This window comes from Xenopus laevis, chromosome 7S (assembly GCF_017654675.1).
Source record: "Xenopus laevis strain J_2021 chromosome 7S, Xenopus_laevis_v10.1, whole genome shotgun sequence".
Lineage (NCBI taxonomy): Eukaryota > Metazoa > Chordata > Amphibia > Anura > Pipidae > Xenopus > Xenopus laevis.
The window spans coordinates 47,711,809-47,733,829 of NC_054384.1; the positions used below are offsets into that span (position 1 = coordinate 47,711,809).

Sequence of the window (22,021 nt, forward strand, 5' to 3'; positions counted from 1 at the left end):
ACACCACCTGTCTGATACATACAATGCTGTTCTAACATCTGTACCCCGGCGGTTTCAGAACACTTCACACATCCATTCATGCAACTCTCACAAATAACACCTGTTCTAGGAGTTGCATGACACATTGGATAATCCTATCACAGAAACTACACAGAATCAACACCTCTGTGAATTTCTTCAGATGTCACCTCTTTGAAGAGTTACAATGTGCCATTGTGATTGGATTAGTAGAAGAGTTTATATGCCGAGAACTTCCCACACCAGTCAATTGAACTAAAGAAGATGCTCGGATGAGTACTCAGCAAGTCCAGTTGTTTTTAGATTTACATATACTAGATAAGTTTATTTGAAGTAGCTAAAAACCTGAGAAAAATTAGTGTGTGTGCTGCCACAAGAAAAAATATATAATGTAAATGGTACCACTCTAATAAATCAAAAAAATGTCGTTGTTAAGTAAATAGCAAGGAGATCCACTCACAGTTCACCTCAGTCCCAAGGTGCAAAATCCAAGACACTAAATCCAAAAGGAAGAATGTGAGGATCTCCAATAATCAAGAGCTAAATATTTTTTTAAAAAAGTAGAAAATTTATTAGGACATAAAACCTTTTATGTCCTAGGTTTTATGTCCTAATAAATTTACTTTTTTAAAAAAATATTTAGCTCTTGATTATTGGAGATCCTCACATTCTTCCTTTTGGATTTAGTGTCTTGTAGCTAAAAACCTCACAAATTAGAATTTTGATAAATAAGCCCATAAATGTGTGCTTGAATAACAGGCAGGTTCTGATACCCAATAGAGCTGCACCTATTGGCAATGTTTGCAGGCAGCTACTGTCTGTTTAATACTCCATTTCCAAGCTAGATACAGCGTAAATATGGACATCCAACATCCCTCTTGCATGTGAGTGTCTACTAAAGCAACAATTTCTGTGGTATATGGTAGGAACAACCAACTGACAAAGTTTTACATGTTGAGAAGCCAAGCTGTGTTGACTCGGTATTGACCTTTTTTGTGTTGTCTTTTTTTATTTTACACAAAATGCTACTGCCCTCTTGCAGTATTGCCTAAACTGTGAAAAGTACATCAGTTTCAAATGTAATAATGTAAAAATTAGTTTCTAAGGAAGAGAAAAAGCATTACAAAACCATGAATTTGTAAAATAATTTAAAATCACATTAAAGGTTTGCATAATATCCACCTGTGAGGCTAATTCCATAATTTGAGCTGCTCATCTCAATTCTTGTCTGCTGTAGGTGGGTCATATCCAGATGAAGACTCTCCTCTCCTGGGTTCAGCTCCTCTCCCATCACAACAATCTCGCAAGTGTCCAAGTCATGCACAATTTCTTCAGAGACTAGTGATTCTTGAACTAATAACAGTCAAAATGATTAATCCCAAAATGTAGATTTAAAATTATCGTGTGTTTACGGTTTCAATCGTTTTTTATTGAGAAATTTTTCAACAGACATTAAAGGTCAAACTTTATATTTTGACATATCCATATTAGTAAGATAGTTACATTTTTAATACAAAGAAAGTTAAGAAGTTTTAGTATAATAGCATCAATTCTCTAAGTAATTCTGAAGGATCTAGTAAAGAATTTGTTTACATAGATGTATATCAGTAGTGCATCTATATATTGTATGCATCAAATATTATTAAATGCTATTAATATTAATAACTTTTGTAAAGTAAACTAAGGTTATGGTCATCTATTCTATGATATAAATTTACGTCTATTATTTCCAGATTTGGCAGAAGTGTTTTTAGCTTTTCTATCAGTTATCAGTTAACACAAAATCAGATGAGAATGCAAATATTAAGCTGTATGTTGCAGTTTCTGTTATTGTTGCCATAGTTCAGTGATGAAACTGTACTGCAGCTTATTAAAACAGTCTAGTATATCATATATATAGCTGATAAATTATTTTCCTTTGTGGATATGCATAAGGTTGTATATTCAGTTCTCTATAAAATATTTGTCTATATAACAACTATACAACTGTTTAACTAATCTATACTACTTGGTCCCAATTAGATTTTTCCAGAGCATGAGAAATGTACATTTACATGCAACCTCAAGTGATGATGAAGACTGATCATGATGAGGCCTATGGATATGTACATTCAGTGAGAGAGTGTTAATACATCAGAATTCCAGCAGTTTGGATTCCTTATACACAGTGGGCCATAGACTTGCCCTTCCCAAGAAAGACCGCAGATTACCACATTTAATTGACCAGGATTTTTCAGCTAACAAGTTAAACTCTACCCTTTTTAAAATTTCTTTAAGTGTTGGAATAGTTAGTGATTTCCAATAAACAGCTATGAGATTCCTAATTACCACAAAGATATGATTTATAATCAGTCTTTCCTGGGGGGGCAAATCCATAGTACCCAAGTGAAACAAAGCCATACCAGGGGGGATTGAATGGAGTGACATAGGTAATTGTTTAAGAAATTGCTCAATATCAACCCAGAGTTTAGTAAATTTAGGACAACTCCAAAAAATATGTGTCATGGAACCCGTCTGGTTGCAACCTCTCCAACATAAAGGTGATGTTTTAGAGTCAAATTTTGAGATTTTATCAGGGGTCATGTACCATTGCCAAATACTTTTAAGAAGATTTTCATGATGATTAACACAGTGTGACGACCTCTTCAAAGACCTGACAGCCATTTCCCATTCTTCTATACTAATTTCAGATTGAAGGAAGTCTTGCCATTTATTCAGCTGCCATTTTGGGGCTTTTTCTTTCAAATCTATAAGTATTCTGTAGAAAATGGGTGTACCTTTTAAATGTAATCCCTCTGGCTTAAGAAGTTTATTGATTTTGGGAGTTAAGGTAATTGGGTTAGTTGGATATCTAGTTAAGAATTTATGTATTTTCGAATATAGGGGTCTATCAGATGTTGGGATATTATATGATGACATAAGTTCTTCAAACGGTTTAATATCAGAATCTGTCAATAGATCTTCTACTGATGTTATCCCACAAGCAACCCAGTTTTCTAAGTTAATATTTTTAATGACAGTATATAAAACTGTCAAAGATGTGGAGGATGGCATAGCTAAGGTATCTCTTCTGCACAATTTTATCATCTCCTTCCATATTCTGAGTGTATTAGCTGTTATTGGGTTTCTGATATTTGGATTAACCTTCCAAGTCAGTCTGGACTCAAGAAAAAGTTTATATGAATTATGTGGTAGTTGTTCTTCCTCAATAGAAAGCCATTGTTTGGAAGTATCATTAGTCCAAACTGACCTGGATTGGTCCAAAATAGTTGCTTTATAATACAGCTCAATATTGGGGACACCTAGACCTAGATTAGAGGTATGCGAAGTCAAGATTTTATTAGAAAATCTAGATTTTTTGTTCATCAGAACAAATTTATTTAGCATTTTTTGGAGGGTAATAAAAAACTTTTGAGGGATTCTTATTGGGAGGTTCCTAAATAGATATAGAAGTTGGGGGAGTATTATCATTTTAAAGGCAGCTGATCTGCCTAGCCAAGAAAATTCTAATTTAGCAAGAGCTTCTAAGTTATTTTTAAATTTAGTTAACCAGGGGTTGTTATCGTGTGTTTACATTGTTATTTTTCTTCACTGATACAAGCAGCTGAACACAATTGATACTCAAATAAGAGCAAACACATTAACTATCCTAGTTAGCTGCTTCAGTATTTACAGAATGACATGCGCTATAAGTCAAAAAATTTAACTTTATATAGCACAATATAATCCTCACACTGTTTCAGTGTAAGGGCTTGCTTTAGAGACCCCCAACTGCCTGAAGATCAAACATTTAATTGCAGGAATAAACACACAGCATACCTAAATTAATTTGCAAAATAAAGTGATTTATTCAAGTTCAAAAACACCAAAGCTGTGGAGTCAGTCTCGGAAGCAATATTGGGTATCTGGAGTTGGAGTTCCCAAAAATGTTCCAACCCCTAATAACTTTAAATACAAGCACTGTAATTAATCAAATAAAATTTAAGAAAAATATGGCAGAACCGGTTCTGTTTCTAAGAACAATACTTTAGTTAATTTTGGATTGCATTTAACAGCTATTCTACAGCTATATTTCAGGTTCAATTCATATATGAGTTGTTTACGTTTTTCAATTATTTTTGGTTTATGTAGTTTAACTGATTTTGGTTTAGAATCACCAAAGGATATGGTTTATATTTTTGAGCTTTGGCACTGATAAAATGCCTTGTATGTTGTGTACTAAACTTTTTTCAATCAACATTAAAAATACATTAGCATATTAAAGGAATAGTAACACCAAAATGAAAGTGTTTTAATGTAATTAACATTTATGGGGTTATTTACTCAAATTCGGCTTTTTCTCACTTTAATAAAAAACTATTTTGTCCAAGCTCCCAAACCCAAATCCACAAATTTACTCATAAATCTGATCAAAAAGTTAGTGCGAGAAAAAGCTGTGACAAAAATGTGCGACAATTTTAGTTGTACTGCAAATTTTAAATTTTTGTCCAGAAAACTCGACTTTATAGAATCGTCAGTTCGACAGTTTCTACCCTAAGAAATAATTCAAATACTATATTCATTATTTACATTTAATTTCCTTGAGTCTTGGAATTACACACTCACTGTCTTTTGTGGACAGTTTAAAGACAAATTGTGTATCAACCCAAAATCTTGTGTATGCACCAGAATGCACTGTAATGGCCATGTGCAGTTCCCTACACTGCTATTTAATTTTTTTACTCCTAGTCCCTCTTGAGCCCCAATTGAACACAGTACCTCTCTAGTCCATGTAACCTATTGGGATTTCTGGTAGAAAAAGAGAATGTAAGTCCAAAGGGTAAATTTAGTTTTGCTAGATCTGTTACCACATGCCAATTATGTGACAATACTTTAAAAAACGTATTTACAGGATGACCAACTCTTAAAAGTTGTGATTCCAGGATGGGTTGTTTTACTATGAAGAATGGGAGACCAAATTCTTCAGATTTTTTTTTTATCAGATTCAAAAAAGTTCTGTAGCAGTATTTTCCTGAATTAGCAAAATCTGTTCTTCCTTCTGTTTTAAGAACATGTTCAGTCACTACATATGAAAGCAGCCCCACAACTCAAATCTATATTGTGTCACTTTTTGGAAACTGTGATGCACAAGCGTTATCTGAATAAATAGGACAAATATCTGCTGTTACTGCAAAATACAGCTCTATAAAATATTAGTGTGCGAATTAAAAATATGCACAAGCGTTATCTGAATAAATAGGACAAATATCTGCCTAGAAGTATTATACAAAAAGCATTTCCTCACACTGTGCCATGTTGGTACATACAGAAAAAAGGACAAGAGTTAAGCTGTTGTTACTGCAAAATACAGCTCTATAAAATATTAGTATGCAAATTAAAAATATGGTCTATTATAAAAAGAAAATCGCACATTAAAATAATCATCAAAAAAATTTCGAGTTATAGGGGGCCTATTCATTATACTGTGTAAAATTAAATTCACAGAAAAAAAATTGTGTAAAAAGCTGTTTAATTAAATGGAGACTTTTATCAAGGTGTGTTTTATTTTCCCTCATGCGAACACCAAATTTACAGCCATTATTTTATAATGCTTCAGCATTGTCATTGTGTCGCAAATTATCCAACAGTTTTTTAAACCACATAATAAATGTGTGCTGAAGTAAAAATATCAGAACAAAACAGTTACAAAATGTGTTATCTGGTAAAATTAGAAAATAAATCCATTATCTGAAAACTTTTCAAAAGCAATGTGTCTATAATAGGTAGTATATATGGTTAGCAAACTCACCTGTAGGATCTTCTCCATCAGCATCACTCTCTATCTCTCTTGTAATTGTGCTGATTATATGCAACTCGGGGAACAGTGGCACCCCTTCATTACTCTCAAATTCTGAGGCAGAACGAGCAAAGTGGTCAATGCCTTTTAAACTGATCCTGGGCTCCTCTGGCTGCAAAACTATGACATAACCTTCTACATCTGGTACGGTAATGCATGCCTCCTCACTGAAGCATCTACATAAAAATAAACAAGGTTCACAAAGGCATATTTCTATAATATCATTTTTCAGCTTCCTAATCAGAAGTCATAAAATTGTAATCATATTATTTAGCATGTTACTATAGGGGGACTTGCTTGTGTAATATCTTTATTATATACAAGTATGGGATCCATTATCTGGAAACCCGTTATCCAGAAAAGGCATGCAATACAGAAAGGCTGTCCGGAAAACCACAGGTCCCGAGCATTCTGGATAACAGGTCCCATACCTGTACAGGGAGAGGTGTGTCAGTCTCATTCATGGTTATTTCAATTACACACTACATATAAAGAGTACAAATGCAAGTGAGTGTCTTTACAGTCCAGGCCCATCTCCTTACATTAATCTAATATGTAATACCTGATATAATGATTCATAACTTGAAACATAAACCATATAGTCAGTCTCTAAGTTATTAGAATACGTTAAGGTTATATAGTTAGAGAGTTCTCTCAACCAGCATGAAGCAAGGATACTGGAAGCATGATTACAACAGGGGTGCTATAACATAGCCACATATTTGTAATATATTTTATGTATAGTAAAGGCCATTTGTATTTGTTTTTGTTACTACTGTAGATATGTATAGAAATTGCTGTGCATATGCATAGTACCATAAATATAACCTTGGGCTCCAAGGCACAACAATTTGTGCTCATAAAAGGAAGCAAAATGTTTTGCTATTTTGTACAGCGTTGCCTGCATTTTATGGTACTGTATATGATGAGAGCAGGATGTGAATGTCCCCTGGAACACAGTGTAGTTTGGTTGCCATTTAAAGTTAGCCAAGCCAAGTTAAAGCTGATCAGATCCTGACTAGCTCTCTGTAATTATTGCCAGAGAGCTAGGAAAAGGAATGCTCTACGCTGCATTTTATTTCCAGATACAGGGGAGCTGGACTGTAATAGAAATGTGGGTGGTGTGGTTCATGATTTATGATACATATATCAATTCACTTGTCCTTTTATGTTTTTATGTTTCTTTTTATGCTGCAGCTATTGAAGTACAAGTATTGGACCGTTATCCAGAATGCTCGGGACCTGGAGGATTTCAGATAAGGGATCATTCTGTAATTGAATCTCCATACCTTAAAAAAATTAAACATGAATTAAACCTAATAGTGTGTTGCTTCCCATAAAGATAAATTATATCTTGGTTAGGATCAAGTACACTTTTATTATTACAGAGAAAAGGGAAATATTTTTTTAAAAATTTAATAATTTGTTCAAAATGGGAGTCTATGGGAGACAGTCTCAATTAAATCTTAGTTAGGAACAAGTACAACGTACTGTTTTATGATTACTGAGAAAAAGGAAATTATTTTTAAAGATTTGAATTTTTTGATTAAAATGAGAGTCAGCCTTCATGTAATTCAGATCTTTCTAGATAAGGGTTTCCAGATAACAGATCCCATACCTGTATAGTATTTAAACAATATTTTAAAATATTACATAAGATGCACTTCCAGTGCATTACTAATAATGGTTACTTGGGACAGTAACACCACAATTTTAGTATGTAATTCACAATTTAGCTATCTTATTTATATTAGGGTACCCACCAAGGATTGTAAAGATATGTAAAATCATGGTAAGATACCCTAGGTCAGTGCTTCTGTTAGCAGAGACCTGCACTGGCCCAGGGTACTTCCTCCCTTTTATTTTCTAATGGCTGCACATTTGTTTAAGTCTGGCTTTTAACTCTACTACTACACATGTGCACCTGCGCAAAGAAAGAAAGAAAAGGATTGCTCACTTGTAAGTACCCAGGGCTGGTGAAGTTACTGCTAATAGGAGTACTGGCCTGCATTATCAGATTTCTAAATAGTGTCTGCAGCACAAATTTACCAGCTGATCAAAAGTGATACAGTGTTTTTGGTTCTTATGAGCACTAAGAAGCCCTTTAATATAATAATGTATATTGAAATTCTCCCCACTGAGGGGTGGAAGGGGGAGTTTGTTTATACAGTGGACTGGTGATTTGTTTTGATTGTGCTAGTAAGAAATTGTACTAATTAAAACAATAGGCAAAATTGTGTTTTGTGTATGTTTAAAGCCCTTTTTATTTAACTAATGCTGAAATTTATTTTTCCTTTAATGGGGTGTTCGCCGTGTGCATCCTTACAGTTATGTTGTACCAACTAGGCTCATAAAGTCATAGAAGCATTGGACTTTAACCAGACATGTTTGATACCTCTGACTCAGAAAGTATTGTTGAACCCTACATTCAGCCCTGATGTCAATTTCACTGAAGCTGTTTTTTGGTCCCTCAAAAACTACCTCAGAAGAAGTTGATGGAGTGTTTATGGCAACTGTTGCATGTAAAAAGCTATTGCAACCCATACATTTCCTGTAATTTCTGGATTCTATTTTGCCATTATCAACTTGAGGTAAATGATATAGTTCCACACAGAATTGGAGTGCTCTACCTGCTAAAAAAATGTGCCAGGTGCTAATACAATATATTCAGTAAACAGAGTTACTGCTGCACACAAGAAAAATTGTCAAAGTGCTCAAATGGCCCTTATGGCTTCATTCCATGCCAGTGCCCCCTTTCCCCTGTTGCTGGGTTAAATCCCATGTAGCATTTTATACCTCATGTGCATACCCATTTCATTGGTTCTAGGTTGTGACCACTTCCTGCAGTGCTGTAACAAAGTGCTTTGCAAGGTGGGGCATATCCTCTTTGGCCTGCAGCAGTTGACCTGGGCAGTTGTTCCACTGAGTCAACAAGGCCCCAGGAGTGTCCGGGTACAGGGACCCCATGAATGAAGTGAACTAGTGTGTAGGGTAGCTCCTGTTATAGTACTCTATAGAGAGATTGAGGAAGTGAGGCTAGTAATAAAGAACAGCTCAAGCTCCAACTAGGAGGATAGAAGGGAGTAGCTCTCCCCCAGGCTTTGCTTTGCCTGTAGTGAAGGGACCGCAGTAGTGATAAGGGAATTAGGCTATGGTGTAACCCTTTTCCAAGTCTGCTGTGGAGGTCCAAGCCACATGAGGTACTGGAATCCTGAAAGGTGAACTCTCAACTCTTTTGGGCTATGCCTAGTGTGGTGGGTCTATATGCTGTCTCTGCTACACCTGTGAATGTACTTGGACATGTACTGTGAATACCTTATGTGTGAGTATTTACAACCCCTGTGGCGCTTTGTATTAAATAAAGCCTGTTCTACTGTTTTGCAAAGAACCCCTGGCGTCCAACTCTATTTTTGTGTATTTTGGCAGTAGTGAGTTGTAGTTTAATAACATCAACAAGTGTTTCCATTTTGCAAAGCCAATCCTGGTGAAAGAGGGTCGTGTGTAACACATGCTCTACCCCTCTAGTTGGTATTTGTCTGGTTCAGCCAAAAAGGGTTTACAATATGATTTATTGGCTCAAAATCGACATACAAAAAAACTTTTTAAAAGCCAGCTGCTATAGTTTCCACAAAAAAATTATACTCGGTGATCAATAACGCAAATTATGTTTTGACACTAATGGCATCACTGGACTATTACCTATACTACTTCTTTCTTTGCAGCTCTCTAACCTCTTAGTTAGCAACTTGAAGGGAAGCCACATGGGACATAACTGTTCAGTTAGTTTGCTTTTGATCCTTAGCACGTTACATTCGATTGCTTGAACAGTTATATCCCATATGCACCATATGCAAAATCTGGCATAACTGTGCCTTTAAGATGGTTAAACATGTGCTGTAATTTAATTTATAAAGAACATAATACATACTTTACACTGGTGGTGATTGTAAACCGCCTCATTCCAGGAGTGGGAAACTGGCGTGAGTTGACATAGGAAACTTGCTGCATTGCCTGGTCACAGCTATCAATATCATCTCCTTCCAAAATCAGGTCAGAAGGGCTGGCATTTAAGTTGATCTATGAAGCAATATAGAAAAGAAAATGTTTGTTTAAATGTTGTAATAAAGCAGACCAGTGACATTTTATCAGTATGCCTGCTTCAAAAGCCCAATGAATTTATTCACTAATAGCCAATATGGACTATTTGCACTTCCTTTATGCCAAGCATTAAATACTGGCTTTTTGATCATACACTTGTAACTAAAACCCCCAATTTTTATTAAAGGAGAGCTAAAGTCTGAGCAAGAACATGGCAAAAAATGCTGTATTTTATGTACTGAACTTACAGAGGTTTAGCAGCCCTATAACAGTAATAATTCAGACATTCAAAGCTGTCCACCTGAGCTCCCAATATTCAGATTTTTTCAAGTGTCACTGCAAATGCTGATTCAATTCTGGGCTGCTGTTAACTAGTTAAGCTGAGGAGGTCATTGGAAACCATCAAAACAGTAGCAGAAACTTGTCTTTGAAGGTGATGCCACAGATCACTGATACATTCTGTTATAGAACGCACTGGTTTCTATTAGGGTTGCCACCTTTAGGTCTGGCTGAGACCGGGCGGGGTGGGGTCTGTGACGTGAGTGGGCGTGGGGTCTGTGACGTGAGTGGGCGTGTCTGTGACGTGAGTGGGCAGACCCGTGATATCAGTGGGCGGGCTATGATGTCAGTAGGTGGACCCGTGATGTCAGTGGGCGGGGCTATGATGCATCGATCAGCGATTGGCTGATCACCGTGTCAATCAAGGGAATCCCGCCCTGTTTTCCTTATTTGGAAAACCGGGCAGGAAGTATAGACCTGGGCAGCCCCTCAAAATACCAGGCTGTCCGGGTCAAAACCGGACAGGTGGCAACCCTAGTTTCTATGCTACCATGAAATTTAAATCTGAACTTATTAAAAATCGGCCTTGTATTGTGACTTTTTATACTGAAAATACACTGCACATTTGTCTGTCCCTAAGCTCAGTATCAGACAGTAGCCCAGTGCAAGAATGTGTTGATAAAACAGCAGAACATATGAATATGCTACTCCAAAGTCCATGCCAATTACACATTGACTTTATTTTTACCAACCCCACTTTTCCATTCCACCAAAATCCACGATATCACATGGTATCACTTGGTCTCACATGGTGGGACGAAGTAAGAGGGGGAGGAAGTAGGACACTGAATGAATCCCTATCGCTAGATAATGACATTGTATAAATGTAACAAATACAATTAAAGAATATTTTAAAAATAACACAAACAGATACATCCTTAGCTACCAGATGGGATGCTCATAAGGCTACCAGATATGCCTTTCCAGCTTACGTGAGGTTACCCATTCCGATTAGAAGAAAGGAGGTTCCGATTAAATATTCGGAAGGGTCTTTTTTTTACAGTGAGAGCTATGAAGATGTGCATTTCTCTCCCTGAATCAGTCGTAGATAGCTTTAAGAAGGGGTTGAATGGCTTTTTAGCAAGAGAGGGAATACAGGGTTATGGAAGATAGCTCATAGTAGAATTGATCCTGGAACTAGTCAAATTATTAATCACCTGGAGGCGGGCATTGAAAGTACTTTTTCTATTTTTGCAGATGATAATAAATTGTGCTGAACTATAGGTTCCATGCAGGATGCTGCCACTTTGCAGAGTGATTTGTCTAAGTTGAAAAAATGGGCAGCAAACTGGAAAATGAGGTTCAGTGTTGATACATGCAAGGTTATGCACTTTGGCAAAAATAATATAAATGCAAGTTGTACACTAAATGGCAGTGTGTTGGGGTCTCCTTAAATGAGAAGGATCTAGGGTTTTTTGTCTAATTCTGGGCAGTGTCATTTTGTGGCTACTAAAGCAAATAAAGTTCTGTCTTGCATAAAAAAGGGCATTAACTCAAGGGACGAACACATAAGTATGCCTCTTATAGATCTTGTAGATCCCTGGTAAGGCCTCACCTGGAGTATGCAGTGCAATTTTGGACTCCAGTCCTTAAGAGGGGTATCAATGAGCTGGAGAGAGTGCAGAGATGTGCAACTAAACTGGTTAGAGGGATGGAAGACTTAAATTATGAGGGTAGATTTTGCAGAACTATAGGTTCCATGCAGGATGCTGCCACTTTGCAGAGTGATTTGTCTAAGTTGGAAAAGTGGGCAGCAAACTGGAAAATGAAATTCAGTGTTGATAAATGCAAGGCTATGCAAAAATAATATAAATGCAAGTTATACACTAAATGGCAGTGTGTTGGGGTTTCCTTAAATGAGAAGGATCTAGGGTTTTTTGTAGATAACACATTGTCTAATTCTGGGCAGTGTCATTCTGTGACTACTAAAGCAAATAAAGTTCTGTGTTGCATAAACAAGTTCATTAACTCAAGGGATGAACACATAATTATGCCTCTTGTAGATCCCTGGTAAGGACTCATCTGGAGTATGCAGTGCAGTTTTGGACTCCAGTCCTTAAGAGGGATATAAATGAGCTGGAGAGAGTGCAGAGACGTGCAACTAAACTGGTTAGAGGGATCGAAGACTTAAATTATGAGTGTAGACTGTCAAGGTTGGGGTTGTTTTATCTGGGAAAAAGGCACTTGCGATGGGACTTGATTACACTTTACAAGTACATTAGAGGACATTATAGACAAATAGCAGGGGACCTTTTTACCCATAAAGAGGAGCAATGCACCAGACTCCACCCCTTCAGAATAGAAGAAAATAATTTTTATTTGAAGCAACATAGTGAGGACAGTGAGGTTGTGGAATGCACTGCCAGAGCGAAGGAGGGAAGCTGATGCACAGTGACAGAGAGGAGAGCCTGTGACACTGCTTGTTTTTGATGTTACTGGTCCTTTAAAAGCATTAACAGAATCAGCCATCACAACATCATCTTGCAGTGCATTCTGTCAGTGAATAGCCAGGGAGGAGAAATCGATTGCTGCTGTATGGATGGTCGCCTTTTCGCTGTTTCTGAAGAGAAAAGGAAGTGGACTTCCTGTAAGTTATTTCTTAATAAAGGCTTTGCTATTTAAAAGTTTCATTTGTCTTGGTGTTTATTTTTTTTTTTATGTTACTGGTGCTTTAATAAAGGCTGTGCGATTTTAAAGTTTAATTTCTCTTGGTGTTTTTTTTTTCGTGGTATACTAACGAAATTTAATTATTTTTTTTTTTTTTATGTTACTGGTCCTTTAAAAGCATTAACAGAATCAGCAATCACAACATCATCTGGCAGTGCATTCCACAACCTCACTGTCCTCACTATGTTGCTTGAAATAAAAATTATTTTATGGAGACCCATACTGAGCACCTGCACTGAGGGTGCAGCAGTCCAGTGAGGAATGGTTGTGCTATTTTCAGTTTTCCAGGACCGCAAACATATAGTTCCTTTCCAGCCTATAAAATGCTTTCTGCCCATCTAAGGACAGTAGGAGGGAGGAGACAATATATACTAAATCAATCACCTTCCGGATGCTGTCTGCCGCGGCACATAACCCACCTGATCTATGTGAATGATCCTGGGGAGTAATGTGGCAAGTCTTTTGGCCACTACTTTGGCAAACAGCTTGATGTCTGTATTGATTAGTGAGATCGGTCTGTAGCTATAGCAGTTTGGAGGGTCCTTCCTTCCTTCTGGTTTAGGTATCATTAGTATAGATGCTGTTTGCATGTGTTGTGTTAAGGGTGAACCATCTAAGAGCGATTGATAGAGGTCTTTTAAATGTGGTATTGGATGTTTGAAAAGGCGACACAGCGATGATCAATCGTGCAGTGCTGGATTTCATCTTCCTGGCTATCTCCTATAAGGAAGGCAGGGAGGAGAAATCGAGCGCCGCACAATGGATCGACTTTTCTGAAGAGGAGTGCAAGCGGAGTTTCGGTAAGTTATTTCTTAAACGACTAGTAACATAAAAAAAAATATTTAAAAATTTGTTCGAAAAATAAACACCAAGACAAATGAAACTTTTAAATAGCAAAGCCTTTATTAAGAAATTACTTACAGAAAGTCACCTTTTCTGAAGAGGAACGCAAGCGGAGTTTCGGTAAGTTATTTCTTAATAAAGACAGTGTGATTTTAAATTTTAATTTGTCTTGGTGGTTTTTTTCATGATATACTAACAAGTTTTTTGAACATTTTTTTTTTTGATGTTTCTGGTCCTTTAAGAGTGGCTTGGATTATTTCTTGGACAGACATAATATCAAAGGCTTTTGTGATACTAAACTCTATAGTTAGTATATATAATTTATGTGAAGGTATGGAGGGGTATGTGTATGGGTGCTGGGTTTTCATTTGGAGGGGTTGAACTTTATAGATTTAACTATGTAACTAAGCCAAGCAAGGCTCCCGGCCCAGATGGCTTCAAAGAAAAACATTACAAAACATTTGACAAACATCCAATACCACATTTAAAAGACCTCTATCAATCGCTCTTAGATGGTTCACCCTTAACACAACACATGCAAACAGCATCTATACTAATGATACTTAAACCAGAAGGAAGGAAGGACCCTCCAAACTGCTATAACTACAGACCGATATCACTAATCAATACAGACATCAAGCTGTTTGCCAAAGTACTGGCCAATAGACTTGCCACATTACTCCCCAGGATCATTCACATAGATCAGGTGGGTTTTGTGCCGGGACGGACAGCATCCGGAAGGTGATTGATTTAGTATGTATTGCACCAAAGCTACCTGTCTCCTCCCTCCTACTTTCCTTAGATGGGCAAAAAGCATTTTATAGGCTGGACTGGAATTATATGTTTGTGGTCCTGGAAAACTGAAAATAGCACAACCATTCCTCACTGGACTCAGACAACTATACGCTGTATCCTCAATGCAGGTGCTCAGTATGGATCTCCAATATCCAAATGCATTGAGATAAGAGGAGGGACATGCCAGGGATTCCCATTGTGACCATTAATATTTGCTCTATTCCTAGAACCCCTGGCTCAGGCTATAAGACACAAACCTGATATCAGAGGCATCAGAGTGGGAGATAGAGAACATAAAATAAACCTCTTCTCTGACGACATTCTCCTTACACTTACGTCCCCTCAAACTACCTTACCAAATTTACTTCAGATGTTAGACTGGTTTCAACAGGTCTCAAGGTATAAAATCAACCCCACAAAGTCACATGCACTGCCAATGAAAATGTCCGAGCCAGAACTAAAACTACTTCAGCTAAACATTGACTACAAATGAGAAAGAGAATCCATAGCATATCTTGGGATCTACCTCACTCCATCCTATAACACCCTATATAAAATATCTAATATAAGTTATTCAAAAAACAACTGAACTTGCTGAGTAATTATTGAAGACGTTTCACTAGTCATCCAAGCAGCTTGTTTAGTTCAACTGACTGGTGTGGGAAATTCTCGGCATATAGACTCTTCCACTAATCCAATCACAACGGCACATTGTAACTCTTCATAGAGGTGACATCTGAAATTCACAGAGGTGTTGATTCTGTGTAGTTACTGAGATAGGATTACCATTATGTTATGCAACTCCTAGAAACAGGTTACATAGTCACATAGTTAAATCGGGTTGAAAAAAGACATAGTCCATGAAGTTCAACCTCTCCAAATGAAAACCCAGCATCCATACACACACCCCTCCATACTTTCACATAAATTATATATACCCATACCTATACTAACTATAGAGTTTAGTATCACAATAGTCTTTGATATTATGTCTGTCCAAAAAATCATCCAAGCCATTCTTAAAGACATTAACTGAATCAGCCATCACAACATCACCCGGCAGTGCATTCCACAACCTCACTAACCCCACTGTGAAGAACCACCTTCAAATGAAATTTCTTTTCTTCTAGTCTGAAGGCAGTGGCGGAACTACCGGGGGAGCAGGGGGTGCGAGCGGGCCAGGGCCCACACCCCCTCTAGTTATGTTACTGTCTGAAGGGGTGGCCTCTGTTACGGTGATCCACTTTATGGGTAAAAAGGTTCACTGCTATTTGTCTATAATGTCCTCTAATGTACTTGTACAGTTTAGTCATGTCCCCTCGCAAGCGCCTTTTTTCCAGAGAAAACAACCCCAACCTTGACATTCTCCCCTCATAATTTAAGTCTTCCCTCCCTCTAACCAACTGGTTAGAGGGATGGAAGACTTAAATTATGAGTTGCACGTCTCTGCACTCTCTCCCTCTTAAGGACTGGAGTCCAAAACTGCACTGCATACTCCAGATGAGGCCGCACTTAAATTATGAGTTTCACGTCTCTGCACTCTCTCCAGCTCATTTATATCCCTCTTAAGGACTGGAGTCCAAAAACTGCACTGCATACTCCAGATGAGGCCGCACCAGGGACCTATAAAGAGGCATAATTATGTTTTCATCGCTTATGTTAATGCCCTTTTTTATGCAAGACAGAACTTTATTTTCTTTAGTATCCAAAGATTCAGGAATGGCATTCCAAATATAAGGAGTCGCAAGAGAGAAGGGTTTGATACGGGAAACAGCAGTAGTAGTGGGGGGTACAACCAAGCGGTTGCTCTGAGAGGAGCGGAGGTTTCGGCCAGGAACATATAGAGAAACAAGAGATGAGATGTAGTTAGATGCAGAGGAATGAAGGGCTTTGAGGAGGAGTTTATAAGTTATTCTTTGTTTTATAGGAAGCCATGATAAGGACTTCAGCAGCGGAGGGGCCTGTACCCTTTTGGATGAGAGGAGGATAATTCTTGCAGCAGTGTTTAATACAGACTTTAGAGGGGAGAGATGGGAGTTAGGGAGGCCAGTTAGTAGAAGGTTACAGTAATCTAGTCTGGACAGTATGAGAACTGTAACTATCACAGTAACTACACAGAATCAACACCTCTGTGAATTTCAAATGTCACCTCTCTGAAGAGTTATAATGTGCCATTGTGATTGGATTAGTGGAATAGTCTATATGCCGAGAACTTCCCACACCAGTCAGTTGAACTGAAAAAGCTGCTCGGATGAGTAGTGAAACGTGTTCAATAATTAGATATACCATGACCTGGATGAATGAAAATCTTCATAGTCACCCTATAATAAAGCTAACTACCCACAACTGATAGACAAACTCAAAAATGATATGTCCACTTGGCACATATAGTATGTTTGCGTCTGTCCCAGGTTTAAAATCTGTTGAGTTACAACCTGGTGGAAAAAAATAGTTGTATACCTAGTATTGGGTTTACTTAGTTTCATCTTTGTAGATATTGAGACCCACAGGCTTGTTGTGATGGGGCAAAAGTCCCTATGGGTGACTGGATATCTTGGGTATCCAAAATAGATGAGCTATGTATCTTTCCATGGCTCCTCTGTCAGGGCATGTATATAGATCAAAGCCTCTAATCTGCTGGCTAGATAGTAACTGTAGTAACTGTAGACAGTTACTGTAGACAGTAACTGTAGATAGTAACTGTAGACATATGAGACTTCCAATCCTCCCAGTGGTTATTGATTGTAGCTTTAATTCTGGGTCTCTTTCCCCCCAGGTAAAGTCTGATATGGCCTTTTGCAGTGAGGAAGCTGTTTTTTTTCCAGAGAAATGCATTGTCCTAAATAGGTATAGAAGTCTTGGCATTCATGTCATCTTGACAGATGGTATTCTGCCAAACCAGGAGAGATGATATATGTGCCACACACATCCTAACAACAGCAAGGCCTCTAATTAGCAGCAAGTATTAGCAGTAGATATATAGAGTTATCTATCAATGACACACAAGCAACTGTTTATAGTTACAAAGTTACAAAGTCCATCAAGTTCAACCCCTCCAAATGAAAACCTAGCAACCATACACAAACCCCTCCATATTTATAACCATACCTATACTAACTATAGAGTTTAGTTTAGCCATTCTTAAAGGCATTAAATGAATCAGCCATCACAACATCACCCTGCAGTGGATTCCACAAGCTCACTGTCCTGACTGTGAAGAACCACCTACATTGCTTCAATTGAAATTTCTTTTCTTCTAGTCTGAAGGGGTGGCCTCTGGTTTGGTGATCCACTTTATGGGTAAAAAGGTCCCCTGCTATTTGTCTATAATGTCCTCTAATGTACTTGTAAAGTGTAATCATGTCCCCTTGCAAGTGTCTTTTTTTCCAGAGAAAACAACCTTGACAGTCTACCCTCATAATTTAAGTCTCTCTAACCAGTTTAGTTGCACGTCTCTGCACTCTCTCCAAAACTGCACTGCATACTCCAGACGAGGCCTCACCAGGGACCTATTAAGAGGCATAATTATGTTTTCATCCCTTGAGTTAATGCCCTTTTTTATGCTTTAGTAGCCACAGAATGACACTGCCCAGAACTAGACAACTTGTGATCTACAAAAACCCCTAGATCCTTCTCATTGCCATTTAGTGTATATATGCTATCTTTATTGACATTTTTATTTTTGTCTGCAATAACGAAAATCAATAAAACATAAAAAAAAAGAAAATATGAATATGCTGTAAATCAGCATAAAAGAAGAAGGGGAGCTACTGAGGGCACCTTCAGAGGCATAGATCTTCACAGTTGTCAAGGCTGTATTTGCCTCAGGCTGGTAAAGACACTCAAGATATAATATATCTTGATATGTAGCTTGGCTCAACTTTAGTTCCTCTTTAAATATATGCAATTGAATAGAATACATTCGCAATACATGGGGCTATATATTGATGAATCCCATATAATTGGTTGTTTGACGTACAATGAAAGTGTGGCTGGCCACGACAAAACGTTTATTGTAATTAGCTTTAGAGTGGTACCACTAGAGTCCTGTGCGGAACCAATTTGTTAAACCCAACCCACGACCTGCAACCCAGACCCGCATACCCACTTGGACCCACTACCCGACCCGCAAGTACCTTATCCGCAACCCGACACCCCAGTAAAGACTGGTAGCAAGAAGCATTCTATGTTGACCTTGGGGGTGTGCAATATTTTCTTAATTGTTTGAGACATTTAGCACATTTTTATACTGGATACTATACACAAAAGCTGTAAATCCAGCCATAGCCCATTATTTGGATGATTTTTTTTAATTGTTGGCTGCAGCTAACTTGCCACAAAACAATAGCAGTCTTTTTACAAATGTTAACAGAGCTAGACTTGCCTAGAAGACCAAAAAATAAAAAAAAATAAAACAATTGACCTTTCTGGGTATTGAAATAGATACGGAAGCTAGAAAATGTAGGCCCCCCTGGGATAAAGTAGAGAGGTCAAAATAAGCAGTTCAGAAGATGATAGCAGCTAATAAGGTGCCCGTAAAAGAAATGCAGCAGTTGTCGGGACAATTAAAATTTGCTTGCAGGATAATACCAATGGAGGAGATGAAGTTTCTATTGGACAATATGGGAGTAGTTCATGCGGTTTAATAGCTTGTCATCTTATTCAATGTGCAACTGTAACTCCCGCGTTGATGGGCGCTGTGCTGGAATTCAGCTTTATTGTAACACACAGTGGAAACTTTTAGTGCAGTGGGTATGCTGAATAGACTGACGCGTTTCTTGCCGTAATACTCTGCACTTCCTCAGAGTCAGTGTAAGTCACATGAATCAGGGTTTAAATAACGTATGCTGTGTTCATTAAGCATTGCAGTGCAGTTATTATGTGCCAACAATCTAAAATATAAACTTTGTGATTTGTTTCAATCTCTATATACAATTGCAAAGCATATGTAATCTGATACATTTCTAATAGATTTTGTGCAAAACATTATTTAGATTATAAAAGACAATATATATGAAAAAGGTGATCTGTATAAAGGACTATAAATTAAATGTCACGTGTAATGTTAAAGTGCAATGAGTTCATAATATGTGCATGCGGTCCACATCATCTTTTTTACTTTGTCATCTTATTCAACCCTGGTGATTAGATTGCTGAGGCATTTAGTGCTTTCTTTCATGAAGTCTCGTTTAAAGCGCAGGGAAGAGTAGAAGGTCCTGAGGTTGATAAAAGGGAGCCAAAAATAGAAAGCTGGTTGCAGCAGATACTGAGTTCATTAGGAAAAATGTGTTTTGACCAATTTCAATATAGTCTGTTTAAAGCAGCTTTCTTGTTAGCTTTTGAAAGAGCCTTTCATATAAGTGAACTGGTACCACCTTCTAAGAAGGCAATAGAAAGGGATTAGGATACGAACATGAAATGGTGCAGGATAGGAAAATATTAATTTACATTAGCAGATCTAAACAGATCAATTGAGCAAGGGTAAATGGATAAGTATACAGGAAACTAAGGAGACGTCATGCCCCTTCAGGTTAGTACTGGAGTATAGGACGGTACGCCCACCAGGTGGGCAGCTATTCTTAATACATAAGGATACACACCCCCTATCAGCCAGTTTACGGAAGGTACTAAAGAGGGCAGTGAGGGCTAACGGATGGGATCCAAATCGGTTCGGATCCCATTCCTTTAGAATAGGTGCAGCAACCAAAGCAGCAATGAGGGGCAAAAGTAGTGAGGATAAAAGGGAGATGGAAGTCGAAAGTGTACAAAAAATATATACATCCCATAAATGGTGCAGGAAATGGCCATCTGACATAATTATTGCAGCAGTAGATAAGATAACGTGCAACATCCTGATCATAGGGCATTCATTTAATGTTTGGGCCATGAAGCATTCAGAGACAGCAGAGGGGGTTAATGAAAGAACACATGAAGATCTCTTGGCAGGGTAGGAAAGGAGAGGTATGAGATGGGTGGTAATGAATGCCATGGTGGGGGGGTATAGCTTGGTCAGATATCCAACAAAGAAACAATTGGTAAGGCACCCCACCCCCCAGGGCAGAGAAAAGGCCAGAAATAAAGTCTACAGGGCCATGCAAAAAATTCATGTGTTCCTCTGGTATAAGGCACGAACAGGGATGAAGGGGTACATTTATTTCATTTCGTACATTTCGGTTACGGAGGGCGCTTTGCCCCATGATCCCTGCTCCCCGGTTTTATGGTATGGGCAGTGAGCCCACATTTAAGCCACAGCTGGGGTCAGGGTAGGGTGTACCCAGTCCTTTTTTGCTAAATTGTTAAATAAAGCTGTGACCTTCACAGATTTTGCCACCATGTATGTCTCTGTGACTTCAATTCTGTATAGTTGGGACACACTATGAGGGGATAGGTGGGGTCCTTTGCCTAAGGACCAATGATACAGGAGGCCTGTTAGGAAAATTGAGAAACCTTTGCTAAGTAAAGTGTGTTCACCAGGGGTGAGAAACATTTATTGAGATTAAAAACCACTGTTTATTCGGTCTGAAGGGGCAACCCAAATCCCAGAGTGACTCATTGTTAAACATAATTTTGTTGTTTACAGCTGCTACTAAGAACCTTTTGTTCCTAAATTGGCTGTCTGAATCCACTCCTTCACTAGCAGATATTATGTCCCTCCTAAATCAACTTTGCTGGCAAGAAGCAATTAGGATAAAATAAATCAGAATCACATCTTAAACAAATATTTACTGAAATTTGGTCATTGTTGTGGGATCAAATTGATTCTAGCTTCAAGTCGCGTTCTTTAGGTTTGTTACAGTTATAATCTCTCCTTTAGTGGTTCATCTGGCAAGCCAACATATTTCAGTTTTCCTTCCTTGTTGTAGGATTGTATCATTTAAAGGAACAGTAACAGGGGGGCATGGCTGAATGGCAGGCTGAGCAGACGTGCAGCTTGGGAGCTCCGCTGGCTAAAGATCCTGACAGCCGGGGGGGCGTGGCTAACAGCTCGATGTGAAGAGACGTACTTGTGTGGAGCTCCGGTGCCTGACCTTCCAGTAATCCTGATTTAGCCCAAAAAACCGACTACGAAGTGGCCAAAGTGGAGCAGAGTGAGGAGCAAGCGCCGCCTAGACTACTGATGGGGCAAAACCGAGCGCAAAAACGGGCATCTGAGGCTGCTGCGAAGCTGGGTAAATATGCCCGCGAAGATAAAGCTGCGCAAGATGGCGCTGACCGTTCCAGGCCTACCTCCCCGACAGCAGACCATTCTGATTCCCGCTCCGAACCGACCGAGCCGTCGCTGTCGGACCTGCTGGCGGAGATCCGGGCCACCCGGGATACGTGCACGACGCTAATTACCGCCAAAACGGATGAGATTAAGGTGGATTTATCCATCATCCGGCATGATATGCAAAAGATCCGGGAAAGAGCGAAGGCCGCGGAGCA

At 38.4% G+C, this 22,021-nt stretch overlaps 1 protein-coding gene across 2 annotated transcripts in view; it reads right to left on the reverse strand.

The window, feature by feature from the left end:
• LOC108697542 (calsyntenin-1) overlaps positions 1 to 22,021 on the reverse strand; it is a 388,939-nt gene that overhangs the window by 34,822 nt on the left and 332,096 nt on the right. For both annotated transcript variants that reach the window (XM_018227676.2, XM_018227675.2), the window contains exons 11-13: positions 9,783 to 9,931; positions 5,807 to 6,030; positions 1,201 to 1,371 (exon numbers count right to left, since the gene is read on the reverse strand). In XM_018227676.2, coding sequence (XP_018083165.1) covers positions 1,201 to 1,371; positions 5,807 to 6,030; positions 9,783 to 9,931 — 544 coding nt within the window. The remainder of the gene's footprint in view (positions 1 to 1,200; positions 1,372 to 5,806; positions 6,031 to 9,782; positions 9,932 to 22,021) is intronic.